Source organism: Aquarana catesbeiana, linkage group LG06, assembly GCF_042186555.1.
Source record: "Aquarana catesbeiana isolate 2022-GZ linkage group LG06, ASM4218655v1, whole genome shotgun sequence".
NCBI lineage: Eukaryota > Metazoa > Chordata > Amphibia > Anura > Ranidae > Aquarana > Aquarana catesbeiana.
The window spans coordinates 250,471,194-250,495,404 of NC_133329.1; the positions used below are offsets into that span (position 1 = coordinate 250,471,194).

Genomic DNA, 24,211 nt, shown 5'->3' on the forward strand with positions numbered 1-24,211 from the left:
TCGCACATTGCTACATGCGCCAATTCCACAATTAAAAAGGTGACTAAAAAGTGGCATGCTCGTGTAATATTTGTCCACATACAAGTAGTACCCAATATGAACACTGCACTGGGTGATACTGTGACAGGGAGTGAAGGGGTTAACTGGGGGGGCAATCGGGGGGTGACAAGTGTACATACGTGTACTGGTGTTAGTTTAGTGTTGGTGCAACTTACTGTGAGATGTCTTCTCTCCTCTCTCTGGAACGAAAAGACTACCACGAGGGGAGATGACATCACTTCCTCTGCCTGTGTTTACACTTACACAGGCAGGGGAAGTATTTAATTCGCCAGAACCGAACACCAGGTCCAGGCCAGAAATCATTGGCCTGGGCCTGGAGACTGATCAGTTCTGATGCAAATCCGATTGTCGTGGCCGCCTAGGGGGCTTGCGTACGCCCCTTAGGCGGCCGCGCGCCCAACGTAGCATAATGTCCAGCCGAGTCAACCTGCAACAGTACAACTGCGGCAGCTAGTCCGAAACTGGGTAAAGTGGAATTTCAGGTTAAAGCTAACTAATCCTAAAACTGCTCCCACAGCCCTTCTAACACCTGTACTAACTACCCTGTGGAAAAAAAGATGTGTATTCTTACCTATTTTCATGCCACTGCAGGCCATTTATTTGATAAATCCTGTGTGTCAGCTAGTAGTGGCTTCAAGGGAGAGGAAGGTGAATTCCAGGCATTCCAGCCACTGTTGTTTGCATGTCTCTGTCCCTGTAGCCTCGACTGGCTGACAGAGGAGGTCACGCCTGAAAATAATGAAGTATACAGATCTGTCCTCCACAGGGTAGTTAATATAGAAGTTAGAAGGGGGTGGGAGCAGTTTTAAAGTGATTGTAAACCCTTACATATACCCAGCAAATAGAATGGCCTCAGGTGATACACAGAAGTAAAACAAATCCTCCTACATAAGTTGCACCTGTTTATCTACAGTGTTTCTTTTCTACATCTGTTCAAAATGCTAAATATTTAAAGAAAGTTCAGAGAAAAGAGGGCAGAGAGCTGAAGTCACAATCTGCAGGACTCAGTGAGGAGAGCTCTGAGAGCTGATTGGAGGGAAGGGACACACCCCTTCACATAGCTCACAGCAACAGAGCTAAGGCTATCAATCAGCTGGAGCTCCCTCCCCTGTCACTTTTTTTTCTATTGGTTTCAGGAAAACTTGTCAGAAGTGACTCATGCTGATAGCAGAGGAATGAAGCAGCAGACAGAAATGATAGTTAGTGCTCCTAATTGAGACGAGTACACGCTATGGAGGGATATGCTTTGTTCATATTTCATATCTGAGGTTTATAACCACTTTAAGATTAGTTAGTGTTAGCCTGGAGTTCCACTTTAAATCATAGAAATGTATTCAAAACTTTGTGCTGCTGAATAAAGACATTTGTAAAATTTGGTAATTTTGGAAAAGGGTACAATCTGTCAGTTCAAATGTAGACTTATAAAAGAACGAGGGTTTTCTGAAAAGATTTTCTGGTTATAATTTGTTTTCGTTTTTCTGATAGTTTTATTTTAAAAAACAACACGTTTACTACTGTCAGCAGTTGCTTTTTTTAGGAGCAGTTGGGCATTTTTTTTATCAGCCTCTGAACTCTCCTAAATATTATCTTATGTGTACATGTACATTCAGTTGTTTATAGTAGGTTAGGGGCAGTTGAGGTTACTGGCATTTTTTTTGCAAGCAGATAAATCATGTTCAGGACTGTAGTTTACTGGCATTTCAAATGCCAAATGCTTGAAAAATTGTATTTTATCTGTAAAAAAAAAACACTTCTAAACGCAAATGCCCATAACTGCCGCTAAACGCACATAAACGCAGAACATAAAAGCGGCAAAACGGAAGTTTTTAACCGTCGGTTACTAGCTGCCAAGTATCCAGTGTTCAGAAGAGGTTTTCAAACGTTCTGTGTACATGAAGTCTTAAGTGTTGTTTTTTACCAATCTATTAACCTCTTCCCGACCGCCGCATGCCGATATACGACGGCACAATGGCAGCGGTGGGCAAATGGGCGTACCTGTACGTCCCCTTTAATTTGCTGGGCTAGTGGGCATGTATGTAAACAAGGCATTTCCCTGTTCTGCCTAGTGACATGATAGGGATCTACTGCTCCCTGTCATGGGGAGCAGTGATTGCTGTCATGTCAGTGGAAGCCCATCCCCCCACAGTTAGAATCACTCCCTAGGGCACACTTAACCCCTTGATCGCCCCCTAGTGTTTAACCCCTCCCCTGCCAGTGTCATTTACACAGTAATCAGTGCATTTTTATAGCACTGATCGCTGTATAAATGACAATGGTCCCAAATTAGTGTCAAAAGTGTCTGATGTGTCCGCCATAATGTCGCAGTCATGGTAAAAATCGCAGATTGCCGCCATTACTAATAAAACAATGATAATAAAAATGCCATAAAGCTATCCTCTATTTTGTAGACGCTATAACTTTTGCGCAAACCAATCAAACGCTTATTATGATTTTTATTTTTATTTTTTACCAAAAATATGTCGAATACATATCGGCCTAAACCAAGGAAAAAAATGTTTTTTTATATATTTTTTGGGGATATTTATTATAGCAAAAAGTAAAAAATATTGCTTTTTTTTTAAAAATTGTCGCTCTTTTTTTTTGTTTATAGCACAAAAAATCAAAACCACAAAGGTGATCAAATACCACCAAAAAAAAGCTCTATTTGTGGGAAAAAAAGGACATAAATTTTGTTTTGATGTAACGTCAGTTAAAGCGACGCAGTGCCGAATCGCAAAAAGTGCTCAAGTCAGGAAGGGGGTAAATCCGTCCGGGACTAAGGTGGTTAATAGCTGCAAAGGTTGCCTGACCAGACAGCCAGCTTGGGTGTGTTAAGCACAACTTGTGGAGGTCAGTGAGAAAGTGTTGAAGTGGGCTGGGGAAAGGGGAGGTTACATCAGCAGGATATATCTTGAAACTTTTTTGCAGCATCTAAATGAAATACAAAAGTCATAGACAGTTGCCATGTCATTGCATTTTCAATTTTGAACGTAGTATAGCTTTAAAGTGTATTATTATAACTAATTATTATTAGTTAATTCAATTTTTGCTTTGTCTTTTAATCTAACAATATTGTTGATTTAAGGAGTTGCCTGGTTTACCAGTATCAGGTCAGAAAGATTTGCTGTGTAAATGTGTCAGGCATTCACACAGGTGCCTAAATCTTTACTGTAATTTGACTAATATGTTTATTTTCTAGGATTGTCAGTGCCATCTAGGGGCAATAATTAACTACTTTCTGCCCACGCTATAGCTAAAAGACAGCTACAGTGCGGGCTTCCAGTGCCAGGAGGGCGTCAATAGAGGTCGCCCCATGCGGCACGCTCTTTGATCGAGTCCTTCGGACTAGGCTAATACAAAATGGAAAACAAAAAAGGTGCAAACGTAGCACTAACGAGTATACACAAATATCGGAATATATGTGAAAAAATAAAGGATACAAAAAACCATCTGCAAACAAGGGTGATTAACCAAAAAGTGGACCACTAATGTTAATAATGTGGGAAAGATAATGTCCAGCTGTGTAAACAAAAAACGTGCAACATCAGATGATATCATTTCAAAAGCGGTGAAGTGGAAACACAACTCTGTCTGTTAAAGAGACCTCAATAATTGAATGAAATGTGGATGCTCTTACCGGAAAGGATGGACTCGAATGTCAGCGACCTAGAGTCATACAGGCAGTGTGCCGCACTCGGCAGATGTATGGGTATCTAGATGGTTAAGACCTCCGGGATGGGATCCAGGGGAACCAAGGGTAGCTTCCAAATCGACATCCAATCCAAGGACCGTCAGAGGTGGATCTTAGCGGCAGGTTCAAAGAACAGCACATCCCCTCACATCCTGATGGTATGTGGAGAAAAAATAGACTTCCACATGGTGCAGGTCAAAAAGGTTATTTATTTCTAAAAACCACCATATAGATAAAAAGTGATCACAAAAGGATAAAATGAAGGGCAATGTGGAGAGTGATAAACCGGCCCTACGCGTTTCGACCAAAGGGTCTTCAACAGGGACATGCCACACTTTTGTATGCTGCTTTTCCTTCCTTTTTTTTGGAGTTGGCGCAGTAACCATTTCCACTTGCTAATCAGAAAATGGGGTAAACGGCCAATCAATCTTTACCATGTGATCAGTTTTTCGGCCAATGACAGCTGATCACGGAAGTAAGCAGAAGCCGGTTATCTGCTTTTTTTTTTTCTCCTCATGATCAGCCTGAGGAGAAAAGAAGAAAGCTGGTAACCGGCTACTGTTACAATCCGTGCCCACCAGTGCCACCTAGCAGTGTTCATCAGTGCCACCTATCAGTGCATCATCATCAGTGTCACCTATCAGTGCCACCTATGAGTGCCCATCAGTGCTGCCTCATCAGTGCACATCAGTAAAGGAGAAAAATTACCTGTTTGCTAAATTTTATAACAAACTATGAAAAATGTTTTGGGTTTTTTTCAGAATCTTCTGTCTTTTTTTTTTTTTTCTTTAGCAAAAAATAAAAAACACAGTAGTGATTAAATACCATCAAAAGAAAGCTGTATTTGTGTGAAAAAAATGCTAAACATTTTGTTTGGGTACAGTGCTGCATGACCGCGCAATTGTCATTCAAAGTGGGACAGCGCTGAAAGCTGAAAATTGGCTTGGGCAGGAAGGGGGGAATAACTGCCCAGTAAGCAAATGGTTAAGAATTTAATCCTGAAATACCTCAATTGGGAAAAATACTGCATTGTTTCCACTAAATAATGCTGCCAAGCCTAGGAATTAAATGTATTACGCAAACTACAGTAAAGATTTGTGGCACCTGTACAAATGTTTGACACATCTGCACAGCAAATTTCATATATTTCGGCCTTCATATATGTCGGACTTCTCTCCCCACTATGCACCTCCCAGGTTCTTCCTACACCTCCCTCTATTTCCCTCTGCTCTTTCGAAGTGCACTGCATTCGTCTTTTCTCTCCAGTTTGTCTGAGGGTTGCAGTCATTTATCGGCCTCCTGGACCAGTGTCACGCTTTCTGGACGACTTCTCCGCATGGCTACCCTACTTTCTCTCCTCTGAACTACCTGCCATCATCCTGGGTGACTTTAACATTCCAGTCAATGTTAACACTGCAACCACTTCTCAACTACTCAACTTAAACTCCTCTTTTAACCTAATGCAATGGACACAAACCACCACTCAGTCCAACGGCAACACTCTTGACCTCGCATTCTCCCATCTTTGCACTCCCTGCAACCTCTCTAACACCCCCTTTCCTCTCTCCGATCACAACCTCATCTGTTTCACACTCTCCTACCTCCCTTGTTGCCAACCTGCAAACCACTACCCGCAGGAACCTTCGCTACCTCAATCTTTTCCTTCTTCATTCTGCTACTGATGGCCTTTATGATAAAATCGCACCCCTGTCCTGACCACTTCCATCTGCAACATCACACTGTCATCCGCCCTTGATTCACTTGTTACTATTTCTACATGCAGAACCAGGCCTTGTCTGCTACAACCCTGGCAAACAGACGATACCAGAAGTCTCAAGAGACGCAGAAGTGCTCTTGGGCGAGCGTGGCGTCAATCTAAATCCCTGCAAGACTTTACCCTCTACAAATCTGCCCTTCTCAAATACAACTTCTGCCTCCACACTGCTAAACAAACCTACTACAACACTCTCGTCAAAACGCTCTCATCCAAACCTCTTCAACTCTTTTTCTACCTTTAATTCCTTACTTCGTCCCCCACTGCCTCCGCCCACCAACCTGCTTACTTACCGCCCAGGAGATTGCCAACCATTTCAAAAGCAAAATTGACACAATTTGTGATGAGATATCCAGCATCCAACTTCCCCCCTCCCAACAACCAACACATCAGGTCCAATACTGCACTCAATACTTTCCTCTTTTAGCCCTGTTACCACCGAGGAAGTATCCAAACCCTTCTCCATGTCCCACCCCACCACCTGTCCCCTCACAATTACTGCCACTACCTTCCCACTCTATCCTAAACTCTCTAACATCTTCATCCTCTCCCTCTCCTCTGGCACCTTTTCCTCCCCGCTCAAACATGCACTGGTTACCCCAATACCTAAAAAACCTTTACTAGACCGCACCTGAATAACTTAAGACCCATTTCCCTGCTCCCGTTTGTCTCCAAGCTCTTCGAACGCCTTGTCCACGACTGTATGAGTTGCTACCTCACTGACAACAACATTCTGGATCCCCTACAATGCGGCTTCCGCCCACAACATTCCACTGAAACTGCACTACTAAAACTCACCAATGACCTAATAACTGCTAAAACCAATGGCCAGTACTCCATACTCATACTCTTGGTCCTCTCTGCTGCCTTTGACACAGTTGACCATCTGCTCCTCCTCAACAAACTCCACTCCCTTGGCCTCCATGATTCTGCTCTTTCCTGGTTCTCCTACCTACCTCAGCGAGCTTTCAGTGTCACATACAGCACCATCTCATCCAATCCTCTTCCTCTTTCTGTTGGGGTACCCCAAGGCTCCGTTCTTGGGCCCCTCCTATTCTCTCTCTATTTCTCTTCCCTGGGCCAGTTGAGATCCTCCCGTGGCTTCCAATACCACCTCTATGCTGACAATACCCAGATCTATCTCTCTCGCAACCATTGGTCCCTCCACACATGCCAGGGTGCTGTGTCTAATCCTAGACTCTGACTTCTCCTTCAGCCCCCACATCTAATCACTAGCTAAATCTTGCCACCTTAACCTCCGCAACATCTTCAGAATTCTTTTAGTCTATTATGAATGCTGCTGCTAGACTCATACACCTCAATAAGCGACCTGTGACTGCTGTTCCTCTCTGCCAATCCCTTCACTTGCTTCCACTAACCCACCATCTAAAATTCAAAATACTAACCACAACATACAAAGTCACCCACAACATTATCCCCAGATACATCACTAACCTTATCTGCAGATATCGCCCAAATCGTTCTCTCCGCTCCTCCCAAGACCTCCTGCTCTCAAGCTCCCTTGTTACCTCCTCCCGTGCTTGCCTCCAGGACTTCTATAGAGCTTCTCCCATCCTCTGGAACTCTCAGCCCCGGTCTGTCCGGTCAGCCCCTACCCTGTCCACCTTTAGAAGATCCCTTAAAATTAATTTATTCAGAGAAGCCTATCCCACACCCACCTGAGAACTGTACCCAAGCCACCCCCATCAGACCGTCCCCCCGCAGCTACTACCGTTCGTACCACCACCCCCATCCTTTTAGAATGTGAACTCCATGAGCAGGGCCATCCTGTCCCTTCTGTATTGAACTGTATTGTGAATGTGCTGCCCCCCCCCCCCCCCCCCTTCATCGTAAAGCAATGCACAAACTGTTGGTGCTATATTAGTCCTGTATTATAATAATAATAATATACATAGACCCTTAAGCTTTAACCACTTAAAGACCGCCCACCACATATATACTGCGGCAGCTCTATTGCGCAAAACAATGTACCTGTACGTCGTTTCATGCAATAGATAGTGTGGGCCCACGCGCGCCTGCTGCATGGAGGAGGAGCCGATGTCCGCGAGCCACCCACGATCGCAGTACAGAGAGGCAGAACGGGGATCTGCCTATGTAAACAAGGCAGAACCCCGTTCTGACTGGACAACATGGAGATCTGCTGTTCCTAGTGATTAGGAACAGTGATCTCTGTGTTGTTCCTGTCAGTACTTCCCCCCCCACACAGTAAGAAAACACACTGAGGGAATACATTTAACCCTTTGATCGCCCCTGGTGTTAACCCCTTCCCTGTCAGTGTCATTTATACAGTAATCAGTGCATTTTTTTAAGCACTGATCACTGTATTGGTGTCACTGGTCCCCAAAAAGTGTCACTAAGATCTGGTTCACTTGAAGTAGCGCGATTTCAAAGTAGCAGGGTCAGCGTGATTTCAGGTGCTACTTGATAGACATCTGTGTGGCTTCATACACAGATGTCTATCGAAGTTGCACCTGAAATCAGCAAAAGTAGTACAGGAACTACTTTTGCAAATTGGTGCGGCACCGCAAAATCGGTGTTGCACCGATTGGAACAGTGCCATTGCCGCCAATAGGTCATGTGATTTGATCTCTCAATCGCATGACAAATCGCTCCAATGTGAACCTAAGCTCAGGGTCAGATTTGTCCGCCGCAGTGTCACAGTCCCGCTAAAAATTTCTGATTGCCGCCATTACTAGTAAGAAAAAAAATAAATTAAAAGTCCATAAATCTATCCCATAGTCTGTAAACGCTATTGCTTTTGCGCAAACCAATCAATATTATTTTTTTTGGATATGTATGAGAACTTTTTCAAAATTCTCGGCTTTTTTTTGTTTATAGCGCAAAAAATAAAAAAAGCAGAGGTGATCAAATAGCACCAAAAGAAAGCTCTATTTGTGGGAAAAAAAGGACATCAATTTTATTTGGGTGCAGCGTCGCACGCCCACACAATTGTCAGTTAAAGTAACGCAGTACCGTATCGCAAAAATGGCCTGGTCATTAAGAGGATAAATCCTTCCAGGGCTGAAGTGGTTAAAGTGCAACTCCATATTTTTAAGAAACAAACAATCCCCTCTGGTTAATGTACATTGCATTAGATTCCTCCATCCACTTCTTTTGTGTGGATAGGAGAACCCGTTTGTTTTCTTTATTTAGCCAGCTGGCTGAATGAAAAAACAAACTAACCGTGTATACCCAGCTTAAGAGTTTATTCTGTTGCCAGTTAAAATAATAAAAGACACATATATGACAAGTATGTAAAGTATTTCTGGTGACTAATCTAGGCAGATAAATAACTGTATTGCGTTTTCTTTGTTACTCTGTATTTACTCAGGTAATAAGTTATTGTCCTTCCTCTGCAGCTCTTTCGTGGTTGAAAGGCAACCATGCATGCCTACCCACCCACAGAGACCCTTGGTCCTAAAAACCAGTGTCCAGTTCACTGTAAAACTAAGGTACTGTTTTATCTGTGTTTTTGAATGTAACTGTGTAAAGCTTGTATTCTTTTAACAACTGAAATGGCGCACATTATTAATGTATTTTTTCTGTTTAAAAAAGCTCTAGAAGCTACTGTATTTGCAAGGTCTTCTTATGAAAAAAACAGCACATGAATATGTGATATAATACGTTGTGTAATAAAATAAGATCCAGTTACTTAGAAGTCAGATTTCCCTAAAGATTTTATGACACCCGCCAGTTTTATGAGTAAGTTTATACATTAGAGTGGCATTCACCCCTTTACTGCCACCAACACAAAGCGCACATTGGTAACAGCTGGGAGGTTTACACACCCTGTGCTTTGTAAATTTGATAGTTTTCAGGTGGAAGCGATTCAGTGGCTGTATAACCACCTGGTCGTTTCCATGGACTCCTGATGTTTCATTAAAGAGAGGCTGTTGCAGTGAATATGTTATCACATGGGGGCTATTGGCAATAAACTTATTTTAAAAAATGTAAAAAATCTGGCACTTATCCACCCCACGTTTCCATGCACACACATATGAGCTGGAGTGAAAATGATAATTATAGGTCCATAATTCATGGTTAACTCTAAACTGATGACCTGTAAGGGATTTTAAAGCGTCACCTATGGCAGAGTTTGGGGAAAAAAGTTTGTCACCATTCCATGGGCAAGTACAATTTTAAGTCTTGACAAGTTGGGTATCTTTACTTGACACAACCTCATCTTTTATACTTTACCAAAAATATTGTAATACATTTTGTGTTTCTGTGCACTAAAATTAGCATTAGAGCTCACTAGGCCACTTAATAAACGAGAAACATCACACAAAAAATTGTATAATTATTCACTTCAATTATCCAATCACATCAAAAGCAAATTCCTGTTTACTTATTGCATCTGCACATGATTTTTTAATCATCGTGAGCAGGAATTTGCTTTTCACACGATAATTGAAGTAGATATTCACACAATTTATTGTGTGAAGATTCTAAACTTCTCTAGTAAATTGATGGATATGGAGAAATTTTGGGGCTTGGTTCAGACCTTCACGTGGCAGGAATGCGTTCAAAATTGTGCGCTTTCCCAGCATGCAGAGAAACGTGCTGCTATGCCATTGATTGATACATCTGCATCAATGCACCGTGTTTTTGCATGTGAGAAACCACATGGTGCTGTAGAAACATGCAGCTCGGTGCGGCGCATGTTTGTAAAAGAGTCTGGGACTTCTTTTCTACATTTCTTTGAAATGAGTGGGCTGCCCTACACACAATGCAGAGGAATGTGCCCACGATTGGTTGCACCTGTAGGTGTGAAAAGCCTAAGTTGTAAGTCTAACTCACTCTGTGATGCTGTACCTTTTCATGTCAATTTTCTGTTTACTTTAGTTTATAGCATGTGAAAAAGTATCTAATACATTTCTACAAAGGTATATGCTTTGTTCTCTTTCCTTGTCTTGCAAATTTATATATGTGTTGATTTTTTTTCTCTTTTACAGACTTTTGGTAAAACTACCGGAGCTTAATTATCAGCTAAAAGTAAAAGCTGTGTTTGATAAGTATGTACATACATTCTTAATAAATCTATAAGAAACAAATCAAATCACTTGTTTTAGTGTCCATTTAAATGTATGCATGTACTTGGAGGTGCATTTTCTGTAGCATTAGGCAGGTGTGCTGTTGTGCATGTGTTTTTTTTTTTTTTTTGTGTGATGGCAGCACAGAGATAGGAACAGGCACTGTTTTACTATGGAGAAATGAGACACATGCAATTTAGAGTATTATAATGTGTGCAATAAAATGCAAATTACATAATAAAAACACGCTTGAAATGCTAAAAATTCGAATTCATTAAAGACTCCCTTTGGAATCCGAATGACGGTACCTAGACCAAAATATAAATGGACAAGAAAAGGGGGCCAATGACAGAAGGAGGAGATCTAGAGGTGCTAAATGACCATTCAGAATGTAAGATAAAATAGTAAGTAAGTGCAAGGCCTTTGATTTATTTCCAAACAGGAGAGCATAGGGAGTATCAATGCCTGTGTCTACAGGCTTTGTTAAAGTGGCTCTAAAGCCTAACATTTTTTTACCTTTTTAATGCATTACCCGCATTAGCGAAAAAAAATGTTTAGATATCAGTATCACCTCTTACCCCCTTTTTACTTACCCGAGTCCTCACTTGATCCATTGCTTTGCCCCTTTGCAGCGGCTATGTCTTCTCTCTCTGGTCTCACAGCACAGACTGCCAGGCAAATTCTGTGATGGGGGGACGGAGCCGAGCAGCGCTGTCTGTGTCTATGAATGCAGGCAGCGCAGCTTGGGTTGGAGCCTGCACAAGTGCCCCCTTGGGAAGCCCCTTCTAATGAGGGCACTCACTAAAGAGGTGGAGCCAGGAACGACTTGAGAAGAGGAGGTTCAGAGCAGCTCTGTGCAATTCCATTGGTAAAATGTTTACTGCAATATTCATTTTATGGAGAATTTAAACAGGAATTGTTAAAAAATAGCTTGCTTGTTATAAGTGAGTTTGTCATTCAGGTAGTGTCAATGGAGAATATGAAAGGATTATAGTGGGTTATTATTGGTTACATTGTAACAGTGTGTTTGAAAAAAAGGCATAACCCTAAAAAATGGATGTAAAGCATGATGCAAAAAAGGAGATGAAGTGAGGGATGACAGTGGTAGTAAAGGGGATTTGGGGTTAAAAAACAAAGTACACAAACATAAGCATCAATCTGATACTGCAGCTGTCTCCCGACAGCTCCAAGCCCAAGAACTGAGCAATCACATGACCGCTGATCGCTCAGATCTCAGTGCTCTTGGAGTGGAGAGCGGTGATTGTCAGTCACCTCTCTCCCCTCTGTCTCTTTAGCGTTCACTAGAATGCTTGGCAGGGGAGGGGGATGGAGCAGCTGGCTCTTGCTCTCAGTGGCGTGGTGGAAAGCTGAGCCAGCTGCCTAGAAAGCAACCAACAATAAGGTTGGGATCCTTCCAGAGCCTGGTGACATGAACTGCCAGTGGGCTTTAGCCCACTGTCGGCTCATTCTGGGTCCAAGGAGAGCAAAAGTATATGCACACCTGTGACTTAGTTTTGTCCATACTTCTCATTTAAATCAAGAGATTAGGTCATAAAGAAGAGCTTTGAAAGTAGAAGAGAAGCATTTACTCAGTTAAAGTAGCAAAAAATATCATGGCGCAGTTGGAGAAGAAGCCTGAGCCTGCAGACTGGTCTGCACAGTGTAGCTGATTTTTTTTCATTTTGTGGTGAAATTCTGAGATGTTCTACAGGCAGTAAAAAAAGCAGAGCATGAAGTAGGGATTTCAGGATGGTGTACAGATGAGAGAGACCTTTGCTTGTCAGTTGACAGCATTCCAAAATCCTGTAAAGTGTCTATCAGGGAAGTCTCTTTAGCATTCTACAACCCACTGCAGTTACATGGGAACACTTACTAATGCTGATATTGGGGTTGATTTACTAAAGAGGCTTGATTTACTACAGAAATGTCATAAAAGTATGTTTACTTTGAATACTTAAAGCTGAACTACATGATTAGCAAATCATGTCTAAATACAAGAGATGTGCATTCTTCCTTGACACTTTGCCTTTGCAAGGTTCTTCCTGTAATAAAGACCAATTACTACTGCTCTCTCTCCTTGTCCATGGTGACTGGTCTCATCTCTGCCCCCTCCTATAGTTTCAAAATGAATGGCAGCCACAACACAAAGATTGTGCCTTGCTGTGTTTGCACAATGCAGAGATTATAAGTAGGGACCAAATAACACATCTTGAAATTGTTGCAGCTATATTTCTCTATAATTCTGGACTGTAGACAATTTGAATATTCATGTTTATTTCTATGGCAAAAAACAATAAATGAGCAAAAATGGTTCATTTAAATACAGTGCTTTCACACATATTCTTTCCTTTCCTTCAGTTTTGGGACTCTGAAGCTGAAGAAGCACAATAAAAATGAAGGTCTTCATAAAAAAATGCCTATAGAATATGGGCATATTTATGAAGCCTTGAAAGTGACGTTCACCAGACAGTCATGGCAGCTGAATCTTTCTGGAAAATATCTTTACTACACAGGGAATGATTTACCACCAGTGAATGTTTTGGTGAATATCACATTCACTGTTGCCCTCACAATTAGTTTAACAACCTATTTCAGCGCGACTAGGGTTGTTTCCTTTCTAGAAAGCAGGAATGGATGGGTTTTATTTAGTTTTCTAATGGAGAGCAATATTTGGCTCAGGTGTAGATATTCATAAGGATCATAGACAGGTGAAGGCCACCGTGTAAGACCCCAGAAAGAGTAAGTAAATAGCAGCACACTGTTGATACGATCCAATAAGAGCCCTTTATTCCACTAAGATGGGACAAACAGCACAAGAACTTGACGTACAGTTAACGGGTTTCACACAGAAAAGTGCTTAATCATAACCAATTATAAGTAATATAATTATAATATAAAGTGGTATTAAAGGTTACTTTTAAAAAAACAAACAAACATGTTATACTTACCTGCTCTGTCCAGTGGTTTTGAACAGATCAGTTTCGTTCTTTTTGGGTCCCCCGCCGGCGCTCCTGGCTCCTCCCCCTCGAGCAGTACCCCCGCATGTCCTGGGGGCACCGCTGCGTGCTCGCTTACGAGTTGCTGCTCTATGCATCCATACGGCACATAGAGCCACAGCCAATGGGGAGGGAGAGTCCCGGGACAGCCGAGGCTATTGTGCACATCGCTGGATTGGAGGGAGATCAGGTAAGGATTGAGGGGGGCTGGGCGCCCCTGCACTCAGAACGTTTTTTACCTTCATGCATAGAATGCATGAAGGTAAAAAAAATCTTCAGCCTTTATAACCACTTTAAGAACTTTTCTGTGTGAGACACATTACCTCTACATCAAGTCTTTGTGCTGTTTGTCCCATCTTGGAGGAATAAAGGGCTCTTATTGGATTGTATCAAGTGTGTGGCTATTTACTTACTCTTTCTCTAGATAGTTTTCTGTATCATTGTTTTTTTTTTTTTTCTTGTATATTTGTATGTTTGACTGAAATGATCAATTTCTAGAATTATTATGTGATATATAATGTATTTTTTACTTCTAAATTTTTTTTTTTAAATCGTAATTAGATGTGACTGTTGTAGTAGTGTTGTAAAATACTTTTTAGAAGAAAATGTAACTTCTATTGTAGATATAGAAGACTTAATATACTTTAAATGTTCCTGTTTTTAAACTATTTTTTATATTTTCTCTATAGAGATGTCAATGAGAAGAATACAGTAAAAGGGTAAGTGATGTTGGTTTTATGTTAATGTTTAGTTGTTTACATATTTATAACTACAAAGCTTGCTTAATTTCACATAGATGCAGATAGAATTTGTAAAGAGAGTTAATGAATGGCATCCGTGAACACAATTCCTAAATTTCCTTGTGTGCTTTCTGGCAGATTCCGGAAATTTAATATTTTAGGTACAAACACGAAAGTAATGAATATGGAAGAATCCACAAATGGAAGTTTAGCAGCTGAGTTCAGACATCTGGTAAGTTATTATTATTGCCATTAACCCCTTTACAACAGCAATACACATATGAATATAAGTTTTGCTTGACTTAGCAGACTTGTGATGGATAATTCTTTCAAGGCTATTGGGGTTGTTTGTAACCCGAGGTAAAGGTTTTTTTTTTCAAACCCACTTGCCTTGTAATCAATTCAGAAGTCCATGCTAAAGCTGTGACTCTTCAGGTTTCTGTCAAAAGCAAACTTGTGAATAAAATAAAATAATAAATGGCTGCTTCCCTACTACCAAGGAGTTGATTTATAAAGAATTTGCATTACCATTTTTTTTATGAAAGTGCATTCATTCTGTGTGATTTGGCAAAAAAATTAATGCAAATAGGCAAAATCCTCTGCTGTTAAAATGTCAATAATTTATTTTAAATGGGAAATACAGCATTTGATTACTAGATGCTAGATGGAGCTATGTATTATAGAAAAGCTCTATCTAGTGGCTAAATGCAGTATTTTCCATTTAAAATCAATTATTTACATTTAGCCATCACAAGATATTGTCTATTTGCAGTCATTTTTTTATTCCCATTCGCTCAAGCGAATGTACATGCACTTTTCCGGGGCAAATGGCAATGGGATTTCTTTATAAATCATTCATCAAGTCTGTTCTTTTTTAGAATGCTCTGGGACTAAAATTCATTATGTTTTTTTTTTTTCACATTTTTTTTTTAGCAATTAAAAGAACAAAAGAATGCAGGAAACAGGACTAATGAGGTAAAGTGATCATTTATATGTTTGCATATGATTTTCTCATGTGAAACTATGGGTGGTGTCATTAAGGTAAATATTATGAGATTCCTCCTATTAATTACAATTAAAAGATTTAGGAGACACACAATTGCTTTTTACTTTTGGGGTTTATAAAACGTACTCCTCCATTTCTATCCCAACTTTTCTGAAAGTGACTGTACTATTGCCCATGCAAGTTCATGCAAAGCTAAACTGTACCTTACCTAACTGTACCTTAATTAAAAAGATTAGGGTTCTTCTGCTGTCCTGCATGGCCAACAGCTCACAGTCTGCTTTTACTGGATTTGAGATTAAAGCGCCCCACCAGGAATTCATTGTCCAGGTACAGTGAATATAAAAAGTCTACAACCCCTGTTAAAATGTCAGGTTTCTGTGATGTAAAACAAAATAGTCAAAGATAAATCATTTCAGAACTTTTTCCACCTTTAATGTGACCTAAAAACTGTACAACTCAGTTGAACAACAAACTGAAATCTTTTAGGCAGAGGGAAGTAAAAACCTGAAATATTATGGTTGCATAAGTGTGCACACCCTTAAACTAATACTTTGTTGAAGCACCTTTTGATTTAATTACAGCACGCAGTCTTTTTTGGGTATGAGTCTATCAGCATGGAACATCTTGACTTGGCAATATTTGCCCACTATTTTTTGCAAAAATACTCCAAATCTGTGAGATTGTGTGGGCATATCCTATGCACAGCCCTCTTCAGATCACCCTACAGATTTTCAATCGGATTCAGGTCTGGGCTCTGGCAGGGCCATTCCAAAACTTTAATCTCCTTCTGGTGAAGCCATTCCTTTGTTGATTTGGAAGTAGCTTTGGGTCGTTGTCATGCTTAAAGATGTCCCTCTTCATGTTCAGCTTTCTAGCAGAAGCCTGAAGGTTTTGTGCCAATATTGACTGGTACAGGAAGTCCCCGAGTTACGAACATCCAGCTTGCGAATGACTCCTACTTATGAACGGGACGGCGGGCACATTTGACGGAACCTTTTCGACGGCGGGTACATTCGACGGAACCTTTTCGACGGCGGGCACATTCGTCGGAACATCGGAAAACGACATATCTGCCATTCTGCCCATGCTGTTGCGACTTACGAACATATTCGACTTAAGAACAAACCTACAGTCCCTAGCCCGTTCGTAACTCGGCGACTGCCTGTATTTGGAACTGTTCATAATTCTCTCTACCTTGACTAAGGCCACTGTTCCAGCTGAACAAAAACAGCCGCAAAGCATGATGCTGCCACTACCATGCTTCACTGTGATCTTGGTGTTATTTTGGTGATGTGCAGTGTTTTTGCACCAAACATATCTTTTGGTAATATAGCCACACATTTTCCCACATGCTTTTGGGAGACTTCAGATGTGTTTTTGCAAAATTTAGCAAGGCTTGGATGTTTTTCTTCGTAAGAAAATGCTTCCGTCTTGCCACTCTACCCCATAACCCAGACATATGAAGAATACGGGAGATTGTTGTCACATGTACAACACAGCCAGTGCTTGCCAGGTATTCCTGCAGCTCCTTTAATGTTGCTGTAGGCCTCTTGGCAGCCTCCCTGACTAGTTTTCTTCTCGTCTTTTTCATCAATTTTGGAGGGATGTCCAGTTCTTGGTCACTGTTGTGCCATAATTTCTCCACTTGATGATGAGAGTCTTCACTGTGTTCCATGGTATAGCTAATGCCTTGGAAATTCTTTTGTACCCTTCTCCTGACTGATACCTTTTAACAATGAGATCCCTCTGATGCTTTGGAAGCTCTCTGTGGACCATGGCTTTTGCTGTAGGATGCGACTAAGAAAATGTCAGGAAAGACCTACTAGAACAGCTGAACTTTATTTGGGGTTAATCAGAGGTACTTTAAATTATGCCAGGTGTGTACTGACTCCTATTTAACATGAGTTTGAATATGATTGCTTAATTCTGAACACAGCTACATCCCCAGTTATAGGAGAGTGTGCACACTTATGCAATCACATTATTTAAGTTTTTTTATTTTTACCTGCCATTTTAACAGGACTTTTTATATCCACTGTATATATTTATTCCAATACAAATTAAGATAAAGGATAAGCCATTGTGTTTCAGACTCTTTACTCTGTACTGTTAATTTACTTTTGCTGTTTTGTGCAGTTTACATCATTGCCCATCTTTAAGCCTTGATGAATGGGCTATTTTTAAGACCCACAGAATGCATTTGCTCCATCCTTTATCCTACTTTTATATTGGAATAAATATTTTTAAATCTATGCAATTAATTCCTGGAGGGGCAGTTTAATCTCAGATCTATTCAGGCACAGGTCAAGGAGACTGTGATGATCCTTTGGTGAGGAAAAACTGCACGACAAGAAGAGCTGACCAAATACCACCTTAAATTCCTGTTTCAGTAGGATAACACCAGTTTTTTGGTGCTAGTCTTCCTGAAGCTGTTTTTCTGGTCTCCATTATAGGGAGCTTGTGGAATGCTTTTTAAAAGAATACATTTTTGCATGTTCACTTTGCAAACTGAATTTTCACTTAGTTTAGTGAATGAGATAAAGGTTAAATATAAAATTAACTTTGCAAAGACTATCCAATCATGTGCATTGTGCTGACACACAATGGGACCATTGAATCCAGCGTGCCTCATTTGCTATACTTCTTTCAGCAAAGAAAGAAGCAAAAAACACAGCTTAGTGAATGAGGTGATGATGTGCAGCTTTTAGCAGCAGCTTAGCAGGATTCGGGCAGCCGCCAAGCTGCAGTGGGCCTATTATCTTCATGCAGATGAGTGTATTTGCCCATATAGCATCAATAGCAAATTATGCATAGCTGTGCACAGCTACCTTCACCCAGTTTATGTCTATGGACAGCTGTACGCAGGTCCAGGGCATCCCGGGCACAAAATATGCTGGCTCTTTTACGCTGCACAGGCAAACTCTCCCATCTGCATGAAGCCTTACAGTGATTAACTGCAAATTAGATAAATTTGATTTTTTTTATGCGGCATGTTTGCTTTCCGACTGTCGGAGAACAATTAAGTGTGCAAGCACAATTTGACTGTCCTATAACAATTAAGGCACAACTGTAACTCAAAAGAGTAATGCCTGGGTATTTTGATGGTTTCTGTTTAGGTTATTAGATGGGGAAAAGTGGAAGGCTATGAGCACATACTGCAAAAACTTGAGGTGCCAGCTTTCCTAAGGGGAAACAGTACAGATCGGAGCTGTTTTCCTTTGCTGTCTGATGGCTCTTTTCCCTGATTTCTGTTGGCTGGTACTGTTAAGTTGCCCATAGACAAGCATTTGTTTCCCCACATTGGGTGACTCTCATCCCATGTATATGGGCACCTTTTTCAGCTTGAAAGCTGAGCTTTAACAAACAGGAGTTCCACTTTAGGAAAGTCTACATTGCATGTTTAAATGTGCAGCTTCTCTGTTTAGAACTCATCTTACAATGTCAGTGTCTCCTTATCAGCAGTTTTTGAGTAAAAGTCATATATAAATATATAGTAAAAAATATAAATCTATAAATGTGCGTTTAAATTCATTTAATAAAGAATACCCAATCATGTACAAGGACATATATATCTCTTAGATTGTAAGTGCTAACGAGCAAGGCCCTCTGATTCCTCCTGTATCGAATTGTATTGTAACTGTAATGTCTCCCATAATGTTGTAAAACGTTGCTAAAACTGTTGGCGCTATATAAATCCCATATACACACACACACACACACACACAAACACCAAATATAAATATATATATATATATATATATATATATATATATATATATATTTATAATACATTTTGTGCTTTTAATATAATGAAAATAATTGAATGTGACATTTTCTTGTCTTAAGGGGCCTCTTATTGTGACTGAGGAACTGCATTCATTGAGTTTTGAGACACAGCTTTGCCATCTTGGATATGTAGTGGATTTGGAGGTAAGGTATCTTTAGAAATGAAGAATAAAGCCCCACTATGGGCTTCTGATAAATTTACCAATGCAATGGCAGCACCAGCCATTCCCCCTCCCCTAGAGTGGATGGGTTAAACACATGTTTGGCTAGGAGTAAAACAAAGCTGTATAAATACTTACCTTATTCCTCACTTTTTCAGGCTTCCTTTCTCCGTGCAACTGGTTGCCCTAAAGCCACTTAAATTTGATGCCTTGCTGGTCATAGTTATCTGATGTCATTGCATACAATGCAGGACCAGCAGTCCTGCATTGTATGGACAGTCAGCCCACGTTTCAGAGCATCTGACAGTAGGTGAGAGTGCTGGTTGCCCAGAGAGCAAGGAACACATATAGTGTGAGAGGGACCCTACTGCATGTGTAAAGAGCAGCCCAGAGTTGGGCTTTATCATTTGCTGTACATCTACAGTAGTGGACCAGCTAAATCAAATCTCCATGGGCAGCTCTAACTCACAATGAAAAAAATCCTTCCTGATCCCACAAAGGCAGTTTGATTGCCTAGATCCTAGTTATGGGCCAAAAGGAGTGTGTGTGTGTGTGGAGGGGGGGCAGCGGCTTAGTGGCAAACCTCAACGATACCAGGAAGTATTGTAACTTTGTCTCATCAGAACAGCCTGGCATTCAGACCAATCAAAGGATACTGAACGCTGCTACAGGCATGTGCAAGGTGCTGAGTGCCTGTACTTTTCAGCAGCTTTCCTAAAATGATAGTATTTTTCTATTGTTTGTGACGGGCATTTTCTTACCTTTTTTAGTATGTGAGTGGTTTTATGTGATAGCAAGACAGAGGGGGATATTTTTAAAGTAGTGCATGTAACTTTCACTACAGGTGTATCTTCCTGGTGTTAATGAATCATCATGCAGTCCTTATGGATGCTTCAGGAAGAAGGTCTTGATTTTAAGTAAGGTCATGGTTTAAAGCGACCCTGCAGTGGCCTCTGTCTGCCCCTTTGCTGCTCCCCTGGCACTGCAGGTATTCCACACTTCCAGATGTGATAATAATTGAGTTGTGCTAAACTCCTAAATCATTGATACATAAATATAGTGAAAAAATTGGAGAATGAATATCATAAATAAAGTCCATCCAATGTAAGATGAAAAATTGATGTCAAACGAACAAATGATGCACCCAAAGAATGTGATAGGAGAAAGATGACTTCCACCGCAAAGCACACTGCCGCTTACCGACTTCCAATGATCTCCTATCACGGGAGATCACAATCGCTTTCAGCTTAATACCCAGCCCGGGCCTTTGGTAAACACCGCAATGGTCACAGCGTCTTCCTGGATTACACCACTCAAAGGGACTTATTGCCACACGATCCCCATAAAGAAATAAAGGCTTCCATAGTGTAAAATCTTTATGGTAATTTATTAATCAAAAAAGTATTGCACTTACAATTAGGTAGAATATACAAAGCATAAAAATCGAACCGGCCAGCTCTCCAATGCAGCCTGTCACTCTGGGACCTGCGTGAACGTGGTGACGTCAGCACGACGCTCCTTCCTACGCATTTTGTCAGAACTGACGTCGTCCAGATGTGATGAATATCTGCTTCCCCTTCCATAACCATACTTGGGTTACTCCCACAAGCTTATGCTTCCTGTAGTGAAATGCAAACCAGTAAAAGAAAATACAGTGTGCGGTGGGAGAAGCAAGTATTGATTTTTAACACTTGAAAGTGTGGTATACCTGGCACAGCAGAGGAGCAGCATCTGAAAACAAATAACATTTAAAATAAGCTCCTGGAAAGGTACAATTGTATGATTTCTTCTTTGTAGCCCAGGCTTTTGTCATAAGTACCCCGTGGGACAGAGGGTCACTTTTAAAGTGGTTTTAAACCTCAGACATGAAATATGAACAAAGCATATACCTCTATAGTGTGTACTTGTCTCTAAGTGTCATTTCTGTCTGCTGCTCCATTTCTCTGCTACAGTGAGGGAAAAAGTATTTGATCCCCTGGATAACAACAAAAATATTCAGAAAAACTAATTTCAAGAAAGTTATAAATTGATTTGCATTTTAATGAGTGAAATAAGTATTTGACCCCTTCACAAAACATGCCTTAGTACTTTGTGCAAAACCCTTGTTGGCAATCACAGAGGTCAGACGTTTCTTGTAGTTGTAATGGTTGGTCCGGTTGGTGAGAACAACACCTTTTCTAAAGACACCTCATCCCAATGAAGACTAAATCAGGAAAAGGGGATAGGGGGATTTTTGCGGTGTCAAATATAGAGATGCACAATTGACTTACTGTAGATAAAACATAATTTTTATTACCATAATATACTTAAAAGAGAAAACAGACAAAGCATACTGTAACTAGGCAGTATGGGATTGTAAGCATTTGGTGGTCAACATCATATACAGGTGAGTAATAAATCACAGCAGGAGGTATTGCACACTAGCCCGACATGTTTCGCTACTTAAGCTTCCTCAAGGGATGTGCAAGGGATTTATTATACTGAGACCACTAAATAGACAAAAGAAAACAGAATTATAACCACAGTCTGAAAAATACAATGAAATTGTATATACAGAGTGTCAATTTGATTATGAACCCAGTTGCCTAAAAAGACTAGACACTTACCCCATGCGATGATGGCACCCATGAACCACCTGGCCAGGCCCCTGACTTAGTCCCAAAAGACCGGATCCGAGGGGGTCAATTTGGCACGGTCATAGAAGGCTGATAGGGAGACACTGGGGGACATTAAAATTACCATAAAATTAAATTATGAATTGAATATATAGATGATAAATTGATGTGAAGGAGTAAGGGAGATAAGGAATGGGGGGGGGGGGGAGGAAGGAGAGGGGAAGGGGTAAAGGACGTCTCCTACTGAAAAGATATATATGTGTATACTCACACTGAATTTTATATTGGTTTGGTAATCTAATTGTCCATAGAACGCAATGGTATTTCTAGGGTTTTGGTCAGACCCTGTGTAGAATTGGCTGCAGAGGCAGACTGAAAAATGATGATGGGAGATTTTTAATATAAGATTATAGTTTAAAAGAAATGAAAGAGTGAAGAAATCTAATGAAATAGAAATATAGATAGTTCTTTGTGGTATTGTATTATATAATGACTACAAGTGAATTAATGGATATGCCTGTAAAGAGGATGAAGGATCTGTAGAGTTTGGCTGACTGACCCGAACTGGTAGCTGGACATCAGCAGAAATGAATAAGTGTAATGATAAATGAAATAGGTGACGGGGGGCTCTCGGTACCTGAATAACATGACACAGACAGAGTATTTATATTATAGACCAGCTCATCAGAAGGCGATAGAGACACCAACTGTCATCAAATGGATAGAGACACCAACTGTGATGAAAAGTAATATAAACCAGCAGCCTCCAAGTGAAAAAAGATTAGTGCAGAGTTAAAGGGTAACATGGAGATAATTAGAGAATGATGAGTCCAAATATGTAACGTCTTACCTCACAGTTCAGTGGTCACAGATCAAGTGTCTCCCTCCGTCTCAGGCTGAACTGACAGCCTGATGGGGCGGTTTAAATCAGCCCTGCAACGAGCCGGCGTGTGACGTCGCCGGCTCGAGGCGGACGTAAAGACGCCTGTGCGCATGCGCACGGGCAGCTCTCCAGCCTCTAACTACAAAGACCATAGAGCCATGCGGCGAGGGGGAGGGTCCAGGCACATCCGTTTCTTGTAGTTGGCCACCAGGTTTGCACACATCACAGGAGGGATTTTGTCCCACTCCTCTTTGCAGATCCTCTCCAAGTCATTAAGGTTTTGAGGGTAATGTTTGGTAACTCGAACCTTCAGCTCCCTCCACATATTTTCTATGGGATTAAGGTCTGGAGACTGGCTAGGCCACTCCAGGACCCTAATGTGCTTCTTCTTGAGCCACTCCTTTGTTGCCTTAGCTGTGTGTTTGGGTCGTTGTCATGCTGGAATACCCATCCACGACCCATTTTCAATGCCCTGGCTGAGGGAAGGAGGGTCTCACTAGAGCTGCACGATTCTGGCTAAAATGAGAATCGCGATTTTTTTGCTTAGAATAAAGATCACGATTCTTGTGGCGGAACATCTTTCATATTTCTTTTAAAATTCATTAAAGTGTATTTTTTCCAAAAATATTGCGTTTAAAAGACCGCTGTGCAAATATACTGTGACATAAAATATTTTTTTTAGCAGGGTCTCTGCTAAAAAAAATCTATATAATGTTTGGGGGTTCTAAATAATTTTCTAGCAAAAAATATGAATTTTTAATTTGTAAGCAAGTGTCAGAAAAAGGTTTAGTCTTTAAGTGGTTAAACTGCCCTCTTCTACAGACAGAAGTTCATTCCTTTGATCTGATTCTAAAACAATGAAATGTTTCTCTTTATCTTGCCTGAGCAATGTTGTGATAAACTTGGCAGGCTGCCGTTTTTTTTTTTTTGACAGCTGTCAGCTTGAGAAGAGAACTCTCTGCACTGAATTAAGGAAATGCTATGTTAAAGGGGTTGAAAAACCTCCTGTGATGCAGCAGCCCCCCAGAGCCCCCCTTTTACTTACCTGAACCCGGTCTTTCCAGCGACTGGGACGAGCACACCAGCTCCAGCCGGTGTCTCAGGTCCTGATTGGATAGAATGATAGCATCACAGCTATTGGCTCCCACTGCTGTCGATCAAATCCAATGATGTGGGAGCCAGGGATATGTCCTGCTGTCTGTGTCAATGCAGCAGCAGGACACGGGAGCGCGCCCGCATGAGTGCCCCGAGGGAGAGCGGCTCTCCAACGGGGCACTCGAGAAGAGGAGGAGCCAGGAGCACCGCTGAGGGACCCCAGAAGAAGAGGATCGGGGCCACTCTGTGCAAAACCAACTGCACAAAGGAGGTAAGTATGACATGTTTGTTATTTTTATTATTTTTTTAAACAAAGCTTTACATATTCTTTATGATCGCGAGGGGGTAGA

At 41.0% G+C, this 24,211-nt stretch overlaps 1 protein-coding gene across 1 annotated transcript in view; it reads left to right on the forward strand.

Annotated features, from left to right (window-relative positions):
• STAT1 (signal transducer and activator of transcription 1) overlaps positions 1-24,211 on the forward strand; it is a 109,546-nt gene that overhangs the window by 53,932 nt on the left and 31,403 nt on the right. The window contains exons 10-15 of the mRNA XM_073633172.1: positions 8,906-8,998; positions 10,502-10,561; positions 14,265-14,294; positions 14,454-14,547; positions 15,249-15,290; positions 19,168-19,251. Of these exons, the coding sequence (XP_073489273.1) occupies positions 8,906-8,998; positions 10,502-10,561; positions 14,265-14,294; positions 14,454-14,547; positions 15,249-15,290; positions 19,168-19,251 (403 nt within the window). The remainder of the gene's footprint in view (positions 1-8,905; positions 8,999-10,501; positions 10,562-14,264; positions 14,295-14,453; positions 14,548-15,248; positions 15,291-19,167; positions 19,252-24,211) is intronic.